A 19,871-nucleotide genomic window follows, 5' to 3' on the forward strand; every position below is an offset into this window, starting at 1 on the left:
CTCTAGTAAAATCCTAAAATTGTGTATTGACACGGCTTAATTCTTAAGGCTCAAAGGTCGGCACATTAAAATTTAAGTATAAAATTATCTTCATCATGCTTTGTGTTGACTAAGCTGAAAAGAGAAGTCCATCTCAGCTCAATTCTCTCTCATATGCCTGGAGACCTAATGTAAAGTTGCCTTTCTTACGAGGTATGGGGCTCATTTTCTGGTGATATGCTTCATCTCTTATTATTTCTTAACACGTCAGTGCTATGTCCAAAACCTCATCGATAGATGGGGCAATTACTAATGCACTTCCATTTAACATCACAAATTTTAGCAATTTTAATTCTTACAAAAGGGTATTAAGTCAATATTACTTAGAAGTATTCTGTACTAATATATTTACTACGTTTTTCATTAAACTGGCTCGCTAATTACTTGCTCTTTACTATACCCTAAATTTTTCTGTTCGAGAAGATCTACGTGCCTTCAGTCTTCTTTAAATCGAGTTTCTTTAAAGTTTTCCCGTGTTATCCGTTAGATTTTTTAGCTTAAGTTTAAATTTAGCTCTTAAGTTTTGCTTAACATATTATGTCTTATTAATTTATAGTAGTTGAATTTTATTATTTTTACTTTAATTTTAGTTACATAAAGATTTTTTATAGTTTACCTTGTTGTTTTTTCTTATTTTGTATCGAACGGCTTTAAATGAACAAACAAACAAATAGATGGAATTAAGCAAAAAATTCCTATGACCGCATGCTCTAAACGCCTTAGATTTTAAAATTATCTTGATTATTGAAAAAATATATATTTTTCGAGAAATCTTATGTCCTATCTATTTCAGTAGCTCCTTTCAAACTCAAGGATTAAATTACAATGCGACAAATAACGTATTGCCTTTATGATCCAAGGCCATCACCATCCGTAAATAAGATTTACACTTTTAGTGTTTTTATTTTTGATGGCACTTTCCTACTACTAATGGAATGATTGACATGTTTACTCAAAATAGGTATCACTGCCTTGGAAACATTAGACATTAGCTCCTATTATGTTTCCGGCATGATAAACAAATTACTTATGAGCATTGATTTCAAATGCAGATCAAGAGAAACATTTGGTAAATTTTTATCCAAATCTTCTGCAATGCTAAAAAAATAGGAGATTGTGTATTGTTCTTTAATTACATCATTAAAGGTAATTCCAGTTAAGTATTGTTATTTACATGATTATCGGATCTATTTTTAATAACATAGTTTGTAAGTTTCTAAGTTTGCTTCGGTTAGCCTTTGCACCGTAGAAGAGATATATGATATATATATATATGTCGTTATATTTACTACATCTTTTAGTTTTATGTCGTTTATATTAAAAAATCTCTACTTCTATATAGATATTTTTAAAATTGTATTGAAGTCCATTTTGGATGTAGATCTTAGAACATTGAAAGTCTAAAATTATCATTGCCGTGGACCTATGGACAGTTTTTTTGCTTGCAACATCTCTGATGCAATGGTGCCAAATGCTTATGTAGAAATGGCAAAAAAAAAAACACTTTATAATATCATAAAAATTTGTCACTTATACTGACAGGTGCAAAATAATACTATTCCTCTTTAATTAAATATCAAGCATTTTTTTTCATAAAATACTCTACATAGAAGTCAACATTCAAAGTTAAATGAATGTAGATAACGTCCCTATATTAGAGAAAAAGGCAGCAACATCGCAACGCCACTTGATCGCGTTGTTGATTCCACCGATACAAGTAATCTTTATCAGTGACGTCGTCAAAAAATATTTACATGATAAATATTTATTATTAATAGATTATGCTTTAAATTATAAACAACGTATAACAACAAAATATAACATACTTCATTAGAGTATGTTATGACAACATCGGTATTTACTTGTGAAAAGATTGGCCTAAATCGCCTTTTTTCCCATTGTGCGGCACAAGTTTTTACTGAAAACATCTCGTCGGACTTGCATTGTCTTATTTATTTAATGTAACACGACGTTTCGGTTGGTAAGTATCTCCAACCGTTATCAAGTGTAAACTGACAGCAAACTACTATTCTATAGGCTTATATACTAGATGTGTGCAGCGATGTGGAAAAGAAAGTCATCCGTGAAAAGAGTTGGGGAGAGGACACGCCTCTCTCTAGATCCGACAAGTCCGACAAGATGTTTTCACTGTACCACTGTCTACCACATTCAAAAACAAGTTTTTACTATCGTAACAGTTCACAAAAACACTGAAATGACTCAAACTTGTTTCGTTTTTAACAAAAAAAAACACAGACTTCACAACTGCCGAATGTAAACACAAAGCCGTTTATCAAGATGACATTTCGCAAGATGACATCAGCTTTACCCCATGCCCTTATGCACATGTTGAACATAAACAAAGTTATTGTTTATTAATTCTAGCCTTTCAATGTTGTAAGATGTAGGGTGAATTAATACTAATAAGGAAGATACTTTCTTCAAAGGAAGTTTTTTCTCCACAAAATAAAATGCCAATCTTGTTTCAAGAGTGATGCATTTCGATAAGATAAGTCAAGCTCATCGGACTCTAGAATAGAAACTTACCAAAACTTAGTTGCGCTGATTACAAACAATTTAAAAAAATAAATGTTAAAATTGCTTAGAAGGTGATGACATCTAGTATTTCATATTAAAACTAGTTAATCTTATACATAAAAGCTTCCTTCAGAGGAACAGCGGTCAAACAACGAAACTTGAACGATTGTCGACTAGTTAGATCCTATTAAGCAGGGAGGATTAAGAAAATTAAAGGATTATATTTTAAAGGAAAAGTTTTAAATTTAAGTATGAAAATGGGGGTTTGGAAGACTCAAAGAATTAAAATACAAGTTAATTACGAACTTAGTTTGTTCATTAATACAAATATTATCAGGTGATTTTATTGCCTTATTAAATTCCAAAACTTGCAAAAGATCCAACCTCTTCCGACAAACATGTAGCACCTTAGCACCCACTTCTGGATCAAACTTATCTCCACCTTCAATAACCGATTAGCGAAAGAAGTATTAGTAATAAACCTATTTAAGTAGTTTTCTAGTATTTTCTCTTAAACAACTTTCAATTCTCCATCCGCTTTGACCGATGTAGCACACATTACAGGATAAGAACATATTCGTTTTTAAACTCCAGATCTGTGAGTGACAGGACTCTTGTCTTTGGTATTAACAAGATGCTTTGACAAAGAGTTTGAGGTTCCCAAAGAAACATTTGATTTTTAGCTACTATTTCTTTGAAAGCTTCTAGCTACCTGACTTGATATGTTATCATAAAATGTGATACTTGTAAAAATGTCATTTATGTATCTGTTCCAACACTTAATGAACTTTTTGAACGAAAAACATTCTGAGATTTTCATCTCAAGAAAGAACGGGACAACTTCTGCAGGAAATATAGACACACTCAAACGCGTAGCTAGGCCAGACTTCTGAGCATAAATATTTCGTTAATTTGGAAGAAATTTTGTCTTAAAACAATATCTATTGGGGATATCTATCGGTGGAGGGCATGAAGGGTCCATGAGGAGACCTATATGCACAACTGCCTTGGCAGCCCACTGTTTTGACAATTTCAAACAATATCTATTAAGGAGCACGACATTCGACTGCGTATGCCATGAGACACTATTTGATAAAATCGAGGCTTATGGAGTCAGGGGAACTCCCTATAACCTTCTGAAATCATACCTCTATAAAATTCAACAACTCACGGAAATAAATGGATTACAGTCATCAACAAAAACTGTACTATCAGGGGTACCACATGGGTCGATACTTGGACCAATTTTAATCATCATTTATTCAAACGATTTTTGATTCTGTCTAGAGTCTAGCAAATGTATCCAATTTGCAGATGACAAGACATATTATAACTCGCATAAATTTTTACAACAAGCATAGGACACAAACTCACAATAAATCATACATGTGAAAAATTGGTTTGACTCAAATTCTTTATCTCTTACCTAAACAAAACAATAAACTTACAATTATAAAAAAAAAAAACATGTATCAAGTAATGAAAAGGAAACAAAATTTTTAGGAATTATATTAGTTATTAAGTGTCAATTTCTTACTAAGAAAAATAATGCTATGCACAACAACAGACATTGGTAGAATTGCGTACATGGGCATGTTCCAGAGTCTAATAATGTATGGTGTCTTGGGATGGGGTCAATCTACACACTGGCATTCCATATTTATACAACAAAAAAAAGCTATAAGAATCTTAACAAAATTGAAAAATATTAACCTTCCCTGCAATATACATACAACAAACACTCCAATATGTAAAAAGCAATATTGCTAACATATCTACTCACCAATCAATTCATATTCATGATACAAGAAATATAGACTAACTTTCAAAAACAACTCAAAAAAATTTTAAAATATTATCCATCAAACTTTTAAATTGCGTGCCAGATGAAATAAAAATTCTGCCCTCTAATACATTTAAATTCACAATAAAAAAAATCTTAAAATCTTGCTTTACATAAATCCATATAACATACAGGAATTCTTGGGGTTGGACTGGGGTACATGGCCTGCAAACTAATGCCTAACCTAGTGGAGCCACTACTAATTGTACTTATTCCTATTTTGTACTATTTATTTATGTGTTAGTATATTGGCGTTTTATGCAAGAACAAATATTAAAAAATACAAGAGTTACAATATTTTATCCCTATTTAACTAAGTAAAGTCTTTTGTAATCAATTTATTACTTAGCAGTTTATTACTGGTGTTATATTTGATAACTATCTTAACAAACTAAGTTGTTTTTCTCCCATTAGTTTGACGATGCTTAAACTTAGATTGTATTGTAGATTCTACTGTACAAATGTAGTTTAATTGTATTTTTTGCAAATACAGGTACATTGGAATGTACAGAGCAATTCACGGATATGGGATAAACAATCTTCAGGAGGAATAGGAAAAACGTTAAAAACACCAAATGAAACATAGATTCAAAATTAGTTAGATAGATAGTTTTAGAATATAGATAATTTTTCTTAATGAAGGCACTAGTAAACTTTTTAGTTAACATCTATGCAAAAGCCTGGAGAGGCCTGCCCATACTGTCTATAAGATTGGAGACATGCTGTTAAGGAATATTGTATCATTCTTCCCGAGAAGTATGAACTCATATATTATAGTTTCACGCAGTGGCAACAGACAAACCCTAAGACAGTGGGTTTCTGCATGCTGCCACTGCCCTGGAAATCATGTCCCAAGCATGTCCTATGAGATTCATGTCTGGCGATAATGTAGGCCAGTCCAAACAATTGATGTCTTCCACTTCCAGATACTCATTTCCAGCTTTGGTATGGTGAGATCTGGCTTTACCATCCGAAAAAACGAAAGCCTCACCAACAGCTTCTCGCCATAGTCTCACGTAAGGGTCTATAATCTCCCTCATGTATCTGTCACCAGTCATTGTGCCTTGAATATAAATTAATGTGTGAGCGAATTAACATTTCAGTTTACCGTATTCCAGCCTACTTTGAAATTCGTTTCGCAGAACATCTACTCACCTTATGTAAAGCCGTGTGGAAAAATCTATCAGGCTTGCAAAAACGTTGGCAAGCAACCATAAAGTGTCAAGACGCAAGAAAAGTAAAAAAAGCTACTGCTCAAGTTAACAATAGCACCTCACGTGCCTAATGATCGACATTTTACGGATTTCTGAAACTCTTCAAAAAGACTGACAAAAATTCATGGTTATCATGAATTTTTATCATGAATGATATTGATCTTTCAAAAAAAATTGCTATTAATTGAATTGGTTTAATAGAAAAAGGACCATATCCTGGAAGACACAAAGTCATTTTAGTAAATCATCAAAGTAGTTGTGAGACATATAAGGAATCACCAGATAACACAGAAGTTTCAAAAAGATGAGAAGCCAGTTCCCTAGTCTCAATTAAAAAATAATAGTCTGCAGTGAGAAATAAAGTTATGCTACTAAGAATTTCTTTTACAGAGAGTAAATGAAGACCAAGAAAAATGTCGAACTTTTATTTGGCCAAATTCCAAATCTTTTTTTACCGATGACGTTATCAGCCTGTATGCAGTTGATAAGCTTCCAGAAACTTCAGAGATGAATACAGCTACAGCAAAATTATTTTACTATTTTAAGTTTCTAGGCCACATTCAGTATTTTCCAAGTTAATCCAAGCATATATTCTTTTAACGCCACATAGCGCTGGCCCAGCACGAGCTGTATCAATCCACACAATATTAAACTCTTCGAAATATTCACAAGAAGCCCTTAATTCAAGACTGTATACTGTGTCCCGGAAAATGTGGGAAATCTCTTGGATTCACGTAGAATATTTAAAAAAATAATATGGAACATTCCTATAAAAAATTTCCTATATGTATCTTCGTAGGGAGGGCCTACGAAGATAAGGCCTCTTAATGATGTCGTTGGGAATCGATTTTTCTTCTATAACTTTTGAAGTACTTGGTATAATTTAATAAAAATTTTACCTAATCCTTAAAACACATTTACCTTTTTTATTTTACCAGAGGCGGATTAGGTTGTACATTATAATGTTTAAATTTTTAGCACCCTCTATGATAAAGACTCTAAAATAATAAATATGGATAGCTTAAATCTTAAACTAAAGAAAAAGCACTCTTGTTCGTTATCGATATAATTAACCGTTTTAGAGAAAAAAAATAATTAAGGAATCACTGTTCAGAGAAGTTCTATTTTAACTTGTTTCACCTGAAAAAGTACATGTTTTTAAAAATGCAGTGTGTTTCTTAGAAAGGCACCTTAACGAAATTGTTAAAAAAATGTAAATCTATGTATTTCTTGAAAAACAACATGAAAAAAAGAATTTAATAAATAAAGAAGCTAATAATTCGAAACAATCAGTTAAAAAATTCATAAGTAGGTTCAACTTGGGCTCCATACCGTCTGATACACTCGCGGGTAGCACAAATCATGAACTGCTGTACTCACCACAACAATGGCTTGATTGTTCCTAATCACATCACAATGAATCCTTATTCTTTGTAAAAGTTCATCCCGAGTATCGCCAGTTGTAAGTTGTTGAGTAATCGAGTTGAATACACCAAGGTTATGAGGTGACCCCATAGGTAAAAATCTAATAATCCAATAGCGTTAGATCAGGTGACCGAGGAGGCCATGCAATGTATCCTCCTCTACCTATACAAGGGTTAGGAAAAACGTTATTCAGGTGGTTCCTTACAGCAATGCTGAAATGAGGTATCATCCATAAGATACATGTTTCGGCGAATCGCAAGTGGCAAATACTCTATTAAATCCTGAAGAGTGTTTTGAAGGAACTCCAAATAAACTTCTCCATTCAATCGTGGCGGTAATACGAATGGCCCAATCAGAAAACTGCCAATGATTCCTGCCCAGATATTAATTGATTGGAACTGATGTTGATGATGAGAAATAAAAGAACTACACTGCATTTTTAAAAACATCTATTTTTTCAGATTAAACAACTTAAAATGGAACACTGTTGTTTGAATAACTGCCGCATCGCTGAAAAAAAAACAACATATCCTGGTTCTTTTTAATTAAGATAAAACGGTAATTCCTTAATTTTTTCAAAAATTTTCTTCAAAACGGTGCACTTCTTCGATAATGAACAACAGTGCCTTTTCTTTAGTTTAAGGTTCGAGTTATCCATATTTATTATTTCAGTCTTTATCATATAGGGTGTTAAGTATTATAATGAACAAAATACTCCGCCTCTGGTGAAATAAACAAGGTCCTTAGTAGTGTTGATCATGTAATTTTTTTATTGAATTATACTAAGTACTTATTAAAAAGTACTTCAAAAGTTATTCAAGAAAAATCCATAGCCAGCGGCGTCTTTAAGGGGCCGTATTCTCGAAGGAAGGTCTATAGGATTTTTTTTTTATAGGAAAGTTACATATTATTTTTTTATTTTCTACCTGAATCCTCGAGATTTCCAACAATTTCCGAGACACGCTGTATAGCTCTTAATGGAATAGTTTACGATCCAGGCCAGCAGTGGCAAAAGTTTTAGATATAAAAGATCGAAAAAGAAAACTACATTCGGAACAGAAAAAAATGAAGGATCAGGAATCATCCAATTAAAGATCAGAAATTTATTTATAACAAAATTTGGTATTTTTTATAATTGTTAAAAAAATAATTAATTATTTCATTTTGTTTTATTTAAAATGGAGAAGGGAGGAAGGTAATACAGTGCATCCGTAAAGTAGCGGATAAATTCAATAAAAATTAAATGGACCGTTTCTGAAAAAAATGCCCGGGCCCGTCGATTTTAATATTTGATTTAGGGTTTCTCTACATGGAAATTAAGTGTACAGGGTGACTCAAAAAAAAGATATAACGTCATCAATATGTTTTTTAAATGAAAACCACCATTTTTTAATGCACAATCAGAAATAACGCATTTTTTTACAAAGGATAGGGTATACAAACGAATAGTGGTTACATAAGCAATTTTAAACGAATAATGATGATAAAATGTAAAATTAAAGAAATACCTATCTAAATTAAATGTTCGAATTGAGCACCGTTAACAACCTGACAATAACCAAGCCGAAGTAAATATTTAGAATAAGAGTAATATTTCTAATTTTCTGGCTTAAGTATTTGTTCTTTTAAATCTTCTAAACTCGCTGGTTTAGTGACATACACTTTACTTTTTAAGAATTCCCATAAAAAGTAATCGAGGGGAGTTAAATCTGGCGATCTGGGTGGCCGTTCAGTGAACCCTCGTGTACCTAACCAACGATTTGGAAAAACTTCATCTAGATAATTGCGAACGGGTATAAAGCATAGTGTGGTAAGGCTCCATCTTGCTGAAAAAAAAGATCACGTTGGTGCATGTCGGGTTTTTCCAAATTCGGATGCAAAGTTATCAGAGTGGGGATAAGATCATTTTGAAGAAAGTCCCAATACCTCTCACCAGTGCGAGTGTCATCAAAAAAGTAAGGTCCCAAAATTCTTCCTTTCACTATACGGCACCACACATTGATCGTCTGAGGGTGTTGTGTATGACATTCTGTGAACCCGGCGTTTTCGGTCGCCCAATCGACAATTCTGTCTGTTCACATAGCCGTTTAGAGTAAACGTTGAATCGTCAGAAAATATTATCCGTTTTACAAAATTATTCTTATCATTACATAGTTGCTGCATTTGCTCACAAAATTCATTTCGGCTATCAAAATCACCTTCCGATAGCTATTAAAGTAAGAATATTTTAAAAGGGTGGAACTTTGCTTTTCTCAATACTTTATGCACAGTAGATCGCGGTAAATAAACATTAGAAGCGGTGCCTGTGATTGTGGCTTTGGGATTATCTTGGACCCTTAAGCCCATGTTCTTCACTTATTGAACCCCGACCAGCTTTTTGAGTATCCCGAATTCACAAAACTTTGCTTCAACTCTGCTTACTATGCTTTGGCTAATAGACGACCGATCAGGATGAGTTACATTAAACAACTGAACCATCTCCTTTTGAATACGCGCATATCTCCGAAACCAATTATGCACAAGATTTCGATTCCTTCACGTTCGGTTAATTATCTCATATTTAATATAGTAACAGTAGGTATTAAAGTGTAGTTACTAACAAAACGCAGGATGACACTGCTTTCGCCTCTCAAAAAGAATAAACACCACTTGCAAAAGTAAAAATACTTCAAATAGTTGCACCAAAATACATTCACTTTTTGAAACTGACAACAACAACTAAAAAACCAAAATACCAATATTTAATTAAGGTAATTAGGTATTACTTTAAAATTTTAAATTTTATCATAATTTTTCGTTCAAAATTGCTTATGTAACCACTATTCATTTCTACCATATACTTTCTAAAAAAATGCGTTCTTTCTGATTCTGCATTAAAAAATGGTGGTTTTCATTTAAAAAAAAAACATATTGATGACATCATATCTTTTTTTAGTCACCCTATATATTTAATTTCCACGTAGAAAAACCCTAAACCCAATGTTAAAATCAAGTATTCGGGTATATTTTCAGAAACGGTCTATTTCATTTTTATTGAATTTATCCACTACTTTACGGATGCACTGTATAGGTGATGTATTTTATGACTTTTATTACAAAGTAATCAAATAAATATAAGTTTCATAAGGTGGCATATGTCTCAATGTGTCATAAAAAGTTTTAGGTACCTACCCTTTTTTAGAAGTTTAACTATAAATTGATCACGCAAGGACCTCACACTACGTTGGTTTTTTAACGACTTTTGCGGGGCTCTTCTCTGTTGCTGCCGAGGTCACAATGCGTCACCTCTTTCTAATGTTATGAGCCACTCAACTGTCGCCTAGTCGAAATTTCTGAAAATATGCACTGCTCCTAACGCATCACGCATACCTTTTTGGAATGCTAGTATTGCCATAGTTGGGTTTCTTCGAATGGTTAAGTGAATATAAGGATTGTGTTATTATTTTATTTGTTTTATTAGCCGCGAACCTTTGAGAGTGGACTTCTTTAAGTAAAGCCACTATTTTTGCACAGTTTCTCTTTTTTAAGGTGCGTATTAACTTGCGACAAAACACTCCAAACAAACCAAACGAGCCGCGCGCGCTGTAACAAATTTGTCTAACGAGTACGTTGCTCCAAATCGAATAGAACGCGCAAAACATTTTCGGAGGTTTGTTGGAAAATAGAATTTACTCAAAGAGAATTCGTTTGTTTGCAGACGTTCAGTGGATACGGTGCCCCTTGTTGATTACTGATTGGAACGCAGCGAACAGCGCAAACAGCTGGAACGTTCGTAGTGTTCTGTTGCAAGTCAATGCGCACCTTTAAAATGTAACTGTGTTGACTTAATAATAATTGAACGAAAAATTTTAATTTAAATGAAAACAATTGTTTACTTTTTTATCGGGTAACAAAAATATGCGCCAAATACGAAAGTTAATTAGTGATAAATAAGCCTACAAAAAATTGCGGACGCTAAAGAGTTTATTTGTATAAAAACAAGATGATGCAGAAGTTTTGAATCTATGTGTAGATAAATTAAGGGTTAGTTTAAATGAGATTTTTTATAGGGAATAGATTAGTTAATTATGGCAAAATCCATATTAGCTAAAAGGACAGTTTCGAAGCAGGTCGACGAAACTACAGATGGGATGGGAAAATTCTCCTTATGAGTTTTGGGAAGACAATAGAGTAACGGAGTTGCTAGGTTCATGGGAATAATATTATACGGCTATACAGAAAACTGTTTAAATGTTAAATTAGAACCTTTTATAGGTTTGAATCGCATGGCCAAAGATGTAAAAGTATTTAAAATTATCAAACGCCTCAAATTAGAGAGACACCTGGAGAAATATGAGATCCTGCACCTTATTATAGAGGAAAAAATCCTAGGTAAGCGTAGTCATTACTGATCGGAACGCAGCAAACAGCGCAAACAGCTGGAAGGCTCCACGTTCGTAGTGTTCTGTTGCAAGTCAATGCGCACCTTTAAAATGTAACTGTCTTGACTTTAATAATTGAACGAAAAATTTTAATTTAAATGAAAATAATTGTTTACTTTTTTATCGGGTAACAAAAATATGCGCCAAATACGAAAGTTAATTAGTGATAAATAAGCCTACAAAAAATTGCGGACGCTAAAGAGTTTATTTGTATAAAAACAAGATGATGCAGAAGTTTTGAATCTATGTGTAGATAAATTGAGGGTTAGTTTAAATGAGTTTTTTTATAGGGAATAGATTAGTTAATTGTGGCAAAATCCATGTTAGCAGACAGTTTCAAAGCAGACCGACGAAACTACAGATCGGATGGGAAAATTCTCCTTATGAATTTTGGGAAGAAAATAGAGTAATGGAGTTGCTGGGTTCATGGGAATAAGATTATACGGCTATACAGAAAACTGTTCAAATGCTGCTAAAGTAGAACCTTTTATAGGTTTGAATCGCATGGCCAAAGATGTAGAAGTATTTAAAATTATCAAACGCCTCAAATTAGAATATTTTGATCATATCATGAGACACCTGGAGAAATATGAGATCCTGCACCTTATTATAGAGGAAAAAATCCTAGGCAAGCGTAGTCCAGAAAGAAGTAGAACATCGTGGTTAAAGTAAATTTAAGAAAATCTACAGTCCAACTTTTCCGAGCAGCTGTCAATAAAGCAATAGTTGTCAACATAATAACGAATATGATAGCCAACGATCGTTGAACGATCATGGTACCAGAAAAGGAAGAAGAAGAAGAAGATTACACCTGAGCTCTAAAGGTTTCATGCACAGGATGGCTGTTTTCTAGAAAGGCGAATACCTAAAAATTTATAACAATATTTCGAAGTACTAAAATCTACAAAGTATAAATTAAATATCACTATTAAGTTTATAAATTGAATCCCATTCTTTGATATTTCTTTTCATCTTCAATTAATAATTTCTAACTATTTTTTCATTATAGTATGAGGTATAAAAATATTACTTGACAATGTAAATTTAGTATAAATATAATTTGGTCATATTGTTAAGACTTTTGACTCTTTAAATTTATTTTATTTAGGATCATTTGACATTTTATTGAAATACATATTATTTATTGTCTTAGTTTTCTTTTCTATAAGAAACTAAGGGGCGCCCTTAATAAATAATTAAAATCAAGAGAATATAGTTTGTGAAATCCTTATTAAAATCTCCTACCATATCACACCTACCTCTTGGGGGAAATTTTAAAATTGTTCGTCCAGAAGTGAAATGAGATTTCACGAGTTCACTATTTCTCTAGTTCCTCGTGCGTTATAAAGAGCTGCTATATTTGAGAAAAAAGCACTATCAAAAAAACTATGTGAAAAACTTAGTTTGTTGTGTTGCAAGCAAAAATGGTACAACCTCAGTTAGTATATTGTGTTGATGTTCAGTGTTGTCTAACCATGTTTCTGTAATGATAATAACTGATCTAAGAACCTACCATAATAACTAATAGACTATATAACAACATGAGCCTTCGTTATTGTCTTACTCTGTAGTGATCGCATCTCATCTTGATTTTCTAGTCTAAAAACAGAATTGCCTCTTTTTACGTCATCAATCTGCTCCAGGTTGGTTACTTTAATAACTTCAAGTAGAATTCTTTTTGAGCATACTTACAACCAAAATTTCCAAAACATACTTACAGCCATAAACTTATAAGAAGTAAGTTTTACTATAAATATCCCGAACATCTTTAGGTATATATTTATTAATACAGATTTTTCTGTTTGTTCCTGCTATCCCAAAAGTAGCAGAATAAATTTGATTACATCTTCCTCTAACCTTATTCTTGTTTTCTTTTCAATCTTTCGTTTTTCTGTAATATCCTTTCTATAGATTTAAAAAAATTATCCATTACCTCTGAAGTACCATTTCGAAAGCCCTCAAAATAATTTATTTTATAATAAAAGTTATCGATTATCGTTTTCTAATAATATCTTGAGGTTCAAAATCCTTATATCCAATGGGAAAAACTCATGCATAATGAGTTTGTTTAAAATTTTGATATTATTTGGATCTTTTAAAAATTTGAAGGCGGAACAGTGACTTTCAACTAAAGCCCTCTAGTGAAAACCGCGGAAATCAATATGACGTAGCTATTATTTTATTTTAATTACTTAACCTTCTTTTCTTTCAAGTTTATCCGATATATTGGACCAAAATTAAAATTATGAATACATACAGCCCTAATTTCACATTTTACATCAAAAAGTGTTTGAGCAAAAAATATAGAATTGTGAAATTTTAAACGAAATATTTTGTTCATAACTTATGGGAATGTTTTTCAGAAAACCGCATTCTTTTCTTTGCCATAGCAAGTTTGCTTCCTAGTGGCAGATGTAGAAACATTTATAACAACAAATTACCTCGCCACATTTAATGAAATACCCTATACAGGATGTCCTATTTGCCATATGTGCCTATTGCTATTTCCGAAACTATAGGAGATACGAGGGCGGCTAAATTAGAAAAAAGTTGCCAAGTTTGATGCTTATTCTAAATCCTTTTACAGCGTTGCAAAATGTTTTTTAGTTCGTGAGTTACAGGGTGATTTATAAAAACCCCAAATTTTATTTTTTATTATTATTTCCAAAATTATTGATTTTAGAAACTTACTTTTAATTGCAAAGTTTTATAATTTTTTGTGCTCTATAAAATTTCACCTTTAATTTTTGTTATGACGTTTCGTATCTTGGCAACGTTGGTAAATATTTGAATGAGATACCTCGTTTTAGAGGGAATAAAAATGCAGGTTCGTATTTAAAAAAAGAAGTTGAAAGCCGTTGCCAAGATACCAAACGTCATAAAAAAAAATTAAAGGTGAAGTTTTGTAGGGCCCAAGAAATTGTAAAACTTCGCAATTAAAAGTAAATATCTAAAACCAATAGTTTTTGAAATAATAATTAAAATAAAATTTGGCGTTTTTTATAAATCAGCCTGTAATTCACGAACTAATAAACATTTTGCAACGCTGTAAAAGGATTTAAAAAACGCATCAAAATTAACAACCTTTTTATAATTTAACCGCCCTCGTATCTCCTATAGTTTTGGAAATAGCACTAGTCATACATAGCAAATAGGACACCCTGTATATACATAGTTCAAATCTTACCTATACCTATATTTAAAACCTAATATACATATCTAATTTCGAAAAACAGAAATAACAGATTTCGCACAAATTCAAAATTATCAACCAGAACCAGCGTTATCGGAAATTTGCGCTTCTCACAAACTTTATTCAATTATTATAATTTCACTATATTGACGAAAAAATTAAAATTTATACATATAAAAACTTACTTTTTCTAGCTTCAGCAACTTTTTCTGCGGCCCTTTTTTCAGCCGCCAATAATTGCTGAATCCCTGGAGTCTGATGTGCATACTGGTTATTGGACGCTGGGGAGTGGTGATGACTATTAGCTGAGCTAGGCATGGAGTTCAATGCTAATTTAATGCAATTTATAAAGTTCAAATTGCGATTTCTATGCAGTTTTTAAAAAACTTGCTATTGTCAACTAATATTTGACACTGCCAGGTAACCTTTGTAACTCCGCCATATTTGGATGTAGGAAAGTGCTTTGTTCGAATTTTGTACAATAAATTAATCGAAATAATTTTTTTCTGGCCTAATTTAAATGATTTGTAAGTATTTATTTTAATAAATGGCGGTAGAAAACGGTTTGGTATATTGTTAGAAAGTAAATCTATGAATTATTGAAATGATAGAGCAAAATATTATGTTTTATTTGTGTCACAGTGTATGGATGTTCTTTAAAAAAGTGACGCCAGCAGATCTTACTATCGTTACTATCCACGTAAGATTTCCAATCTATGAATTTATCGTGCGACATTTCGTGAACAACGTAGGGTCTGTCGCCTTTTCTTGTTGCAATACGAGCGACTGTCTTCCAGTCCGCTTTTCCCTCTTTGTTATTGCTAAATGCATATATTCACATTCTATTTCACTATGACCGACAACCATAAACTTTAAATCTATGGTAAGCAAATTGACACATAAATTACAAGAGTTTTGCTACACGATATCGTTTATAAAAAAAACGACTCAAACGAATTACCACAAATATCCAATTCCGAACTAGACAAGATACTGCAACAATTAGATAAATCACAGAGAGCAAAAAATTAAAATATTATCCGATATCCTTATAAGACCAGACTTTCAAACTACGACATCAAATAAACAAGACCAATTTTTGAAGCCCCTTACGTAAAAGGACCATTAAATATACATAAAAATCAAACAGTTTTTATATAGGCTAATAGCAACCAAATTAGGATTCAAAAAAAAATATATTCGACAAAAACAGAACCTATATATTTCTACTAAACGACCCCTCAAAGAAAATATGTGCAATTATAAGAACATTAAAGAATTAATGAAAGAATTAAATTAAGAACATTTCGCTCCATAACAAACACATCTTATGCACTGTAACAAAGTTACTAAATTTTCTGTAATTCTCTTATTTATCTATAGAATTACTCGGTTCTTTTTCCAACTTAAATTAATAATTTTCAAGATTCATATTGACAACTAAGCTTTGCCCAGTAAAGTTAGGAAAGTTTCTATTTTGTTAATAAACGCGGGACCGCGTTAATTATTAATTTATCACCGCGTTAATACCTCAGAACCTCAGAACCGTTCGTGTCCGTACCACCACTACTGTTACCGCGTTTACTAAGTACCGCACATGCCCGTGCTCTATATAACGCGATGCAGGAGGAGCCTTGTTGAGTGGCAGTTGAGTGGCAGTCTGTTGAGTAGCAGTACTAGCAGTCCGCTGAGAACAGTCCGACCGAGAAGACCGACCGAGGTAAACCCCACAGTACCGTACATCGTTCCGCCGCCGCCAGCTCCTTCACTCCGCCGCTGTTGTCAGCATGTAAGTATAATAGGTAAGAAGGTAGGCAAATTCCTTATCCCATTATTCCTAGTTTCCACAGGATACACGGGGTTACGTGCTGGACCGTTACGGGGTAACACTGTGTATTCCTTAAAAAGTGCTAGAGGGCTACGTATCGGACCGTTACGAGATAGCACCCTGCATTGGATATTATCCCAACCTGACAACATTGCCATATTCTACCTACATAATTAAGACCGCGTCTACCGACATTTTAAACAGAGTTGGCCAAGGTTACGTGCGACCGCATTTATTTTCCATATTAGACCGCGTAAATATCCTGTGGGTGACTTACCGCTTACCATTCCGATTAATAGCGACCGTTTCATGCTTTATTTTCTCTGGGCTGTATCTGATCCGTTTATTCACTGCCATAAATTACCGTACCGCTTTTACATTTTGTTTACCGACATGGGTTCTCTTCATTGCACCCCTCCTCTTCCCGCACTGTACCGTATTGAATTTGGCCGTATGTAAGGCTTATTGAGAAGTGTTAGCAAAGAGATGACATGTTAGGTTTTGGGATGAATAAATGTGATTTTGTTACAATATTGCCTATAGTTTTACTCACACAGAAGACCTGGATTACTCTCTCCACTGTCTAAAGACTACTCGATAGGCCGTGGTCCCTCACATTAAACTACAAACTTTACAAATAATCCAGAAGATCGAGAGGGGATAGAAAAAATTAGTAAGCGCCAGTAATACCATTACAGTACTCTAGAAACAAAAATCTAGAACCTCCTATTCTCCAAATATTCCAAAAAGATTGACGTTTGTGATCGGCTCATTTTCAATATACATCACGAATACCTTCCTCGAAGAGGTAAGGGTAACACCAGACCCAGACATTCAATTACATTTACAATTCATTCGATCACATTTATGTAGATACATTTAAAACTCAGAATACTTATTTTTTAAGTTTAACAATAGTCGATAGTTCCTCTAAATTACTCTTTAAAGACTCAAATTACCATTGAAATTGTTGATAAATTACTAATATCTTTTAACCATTACAGAATACCCAGAAAAAACAGTTCAGATAATGGCAAAAATTTTAATTAATGAAAATTTGCAGCATTTATTTTCACTTATCAATATTAAGAGGCATTTCTGCACCCCTAGAGGCCCAAACTCTAATAGTCCCACCGAGATAAACTGCAAGAAACTATAATAACTTCATAAAATTTTTATAAATATCATCCAGCTAATAAATTACGCAATATTATCGTATAACAAGTCAACGCAGCGATTTGAAGTATACACCCTTTGAAATAATTAAAGAAAACTTAGATTTTCAAAACACTTTTGAACACCCTTAGAGCAATATGGAAATGTTGTTTTTCTTAATAAAATATTAATCCACAAGAAAAATCTAAAACCACAACGTTTTTTTTAGATGACATTTCATCAATACCTCCTAGCTATCGTAATCTCAATTCAGTTAACAAAAACCTTGGAAGTAACGAAAATAAAAAATCCAATCTTTCCCGTTTCCTTAGACACAGCAAACACAACCAAATCAATATGAGTACTATAGATTTATGTTTAGGTCAATTTAAAAATTATTTATTACGCTTAAATAATACTTTATTCTTTCTACTGCGTCAATTACTTTGGTTCTTCTACGTAGCTCAGGATTTGTGATTTCTGAGGGTCAATCCCAGCATTGACCTTTCTATTGCATGCTGGATCACTTTGATTTTCTGTAGCTATTTTGTAAATGTCAAAGTCTCAGCACCATAACTTGGGACAGGCAGAACACATTCATTGAAAACCTTTCAAAAGTCAAGCATATTCGCCTAAACAATTTGAAAGTTTGATTATCTCTAACAACAAAATTGAATAAAAAAGAGGCCTGTTTAATATTGTTGGTAAAGCAAATAAATAGTTTTTGTAATTTTTAACAGTTTTGACCTTCGAGTTATTTAATTGTAGCTTGATCTTGAAAATATCTCTTGTTGTATTAAACTGTGATTGAAAATTTGCTTATCTGTACAGTTATGGCTGCAGCTTCTGGTTGTTCTTGTAATGCTGTTTTTGTGTCTACTGATTGGGATTGTATCAGCTTGAGTTTTAATACAAATTTAGAGAGTATTAATTTAAGCCGTAATTAATCTATAAATTCTAAGGATGTTTTTTTTGCAACACATGTCTATCTGTATTATCTCCAATATTATTTTTAAAGCATATTTAAACCTTTGCGTAAGTTCTCATGTCTAGTCGACATAAAAGTATGCTACATGTGAACCAAGCATAAGGGAACTCTTTCAGACTTCTGTCTGTTGTGTTTTTGCCGTACAAAGCTATATTTGTGTTCTGTGGTACAAACACGAACTTATAAATATACCTGGACTGCTAATGCATATGGCCACGATACCCAAAAATGACCACTGCATGGTGGCCGCCATTTTTATAGTGGTTGTGTCCTTTTGATGTTGGTCACTCTGAAAATGTTTAGTGTTGCCAACAAAAAATATATTAAATATCAGTAATGAAGTTAACGACGCTGACGTGTGAGTATAGCGGATTGCCTAGTTTTTGGCGATTTGTAAATGACGCTTGGGTATATCGTCTGGAACAGGCGATGTATCTTTTTCCTTATTTAATACGTGAATAATGTATCACCATCTTTATTTAAAGGTATTTGGTTCAGTTTCTCAAAACCGAATTATTGTGATTTTGTGAATTGTCCGTCTGTGTTGTTTATAACTATATATTTGTGTTCTGTGGTTTATAATACAATAATATATTGAGTTGTTGACAGAATAATATATTTTTACTATATGAACCCTTTATAATTACAAACTCTCATAAAATCATCTATATTTTGATTCTTATAGATGGTTGTACCTATTAATGTGGAAACACTCTACATGGAAGAAAAGTAAAACTCGTAATAGTAAAAATAGAAAAAAAATAAGTGTTTTTAACTGAATTTGTTAAGTAAACAAAAGCAAAAATTTAAATGAATATCATGATTTTCATGGTATTAGGATTTATAAGATTCAAGATTATCAGAATGATTAAACAAATATTTTGAAGTGCATGCATCTATTCCAAGTTGATTGAAACCTTGTCTCATTTTAGGTGAGGATTACTTTCTTTCATTAATTTTAACGAAATTCTTAAAGAAGTACCAGAAAAATCACAGATCTAACGCAACTATCTTAAATTCTTACCTATATGTAACTTTCTATTTTGTATTTTTGTAAACATAACCTCTCAAGAACTTTAATTGTTTTGTTTCCCTACAGTTGGCACAATTAAAATTTGTCAGAGTGACCAACATACAAAGGACACAATCACGCAAAATGGCGGCCCCCTAGTAGTGATCATTTACTTTTCAGTGAATTGGCAGTCCAGGTATATTTATAAGTTCGTG

The 19,871-nt window shown here is 32.7% G+C and overlaps 1 protein-coding gene across 1 annotated transcript in view; it reads right to left on the reverse strand.

Moving 5' to 3' along the window:
• LOC126736801 (V-type proton ATPase subunit G-like) overlaps positions 1-15,097 on the reverse strand; it is a 50,216-nt gene extending 35,119 nt beyond the window's left edge. The window contains exon 1 of the mRNA XM_050441360.1: positions 14,859-15,097. Coding sequence (XP_050297317.1) covers positions 14,859-14,991 — 133 coding nt within the window. The 5' untranslated portion in view covers positions 14,992-15,097. The remainder of the gene's footprint in view (positions 1-14,858) is intronic.
• Between the last annotated feature and the right edge of the window lie 4,774 nt (positions 15,098-19,871).

This window comes from Anthonomus grandis, chromosome 5 (genome assembly GCF_022605725.1).
Source record: "Anthonomus grandis grandis chromosome 5, icAntGran1.3, whole genome shotgun sequence".
NCBI lineage: Eukaryota > Metazoa > Arthropoda > Insecta > Coleoptera > Curculionidae > Anthonomus > Anthonomus grandis.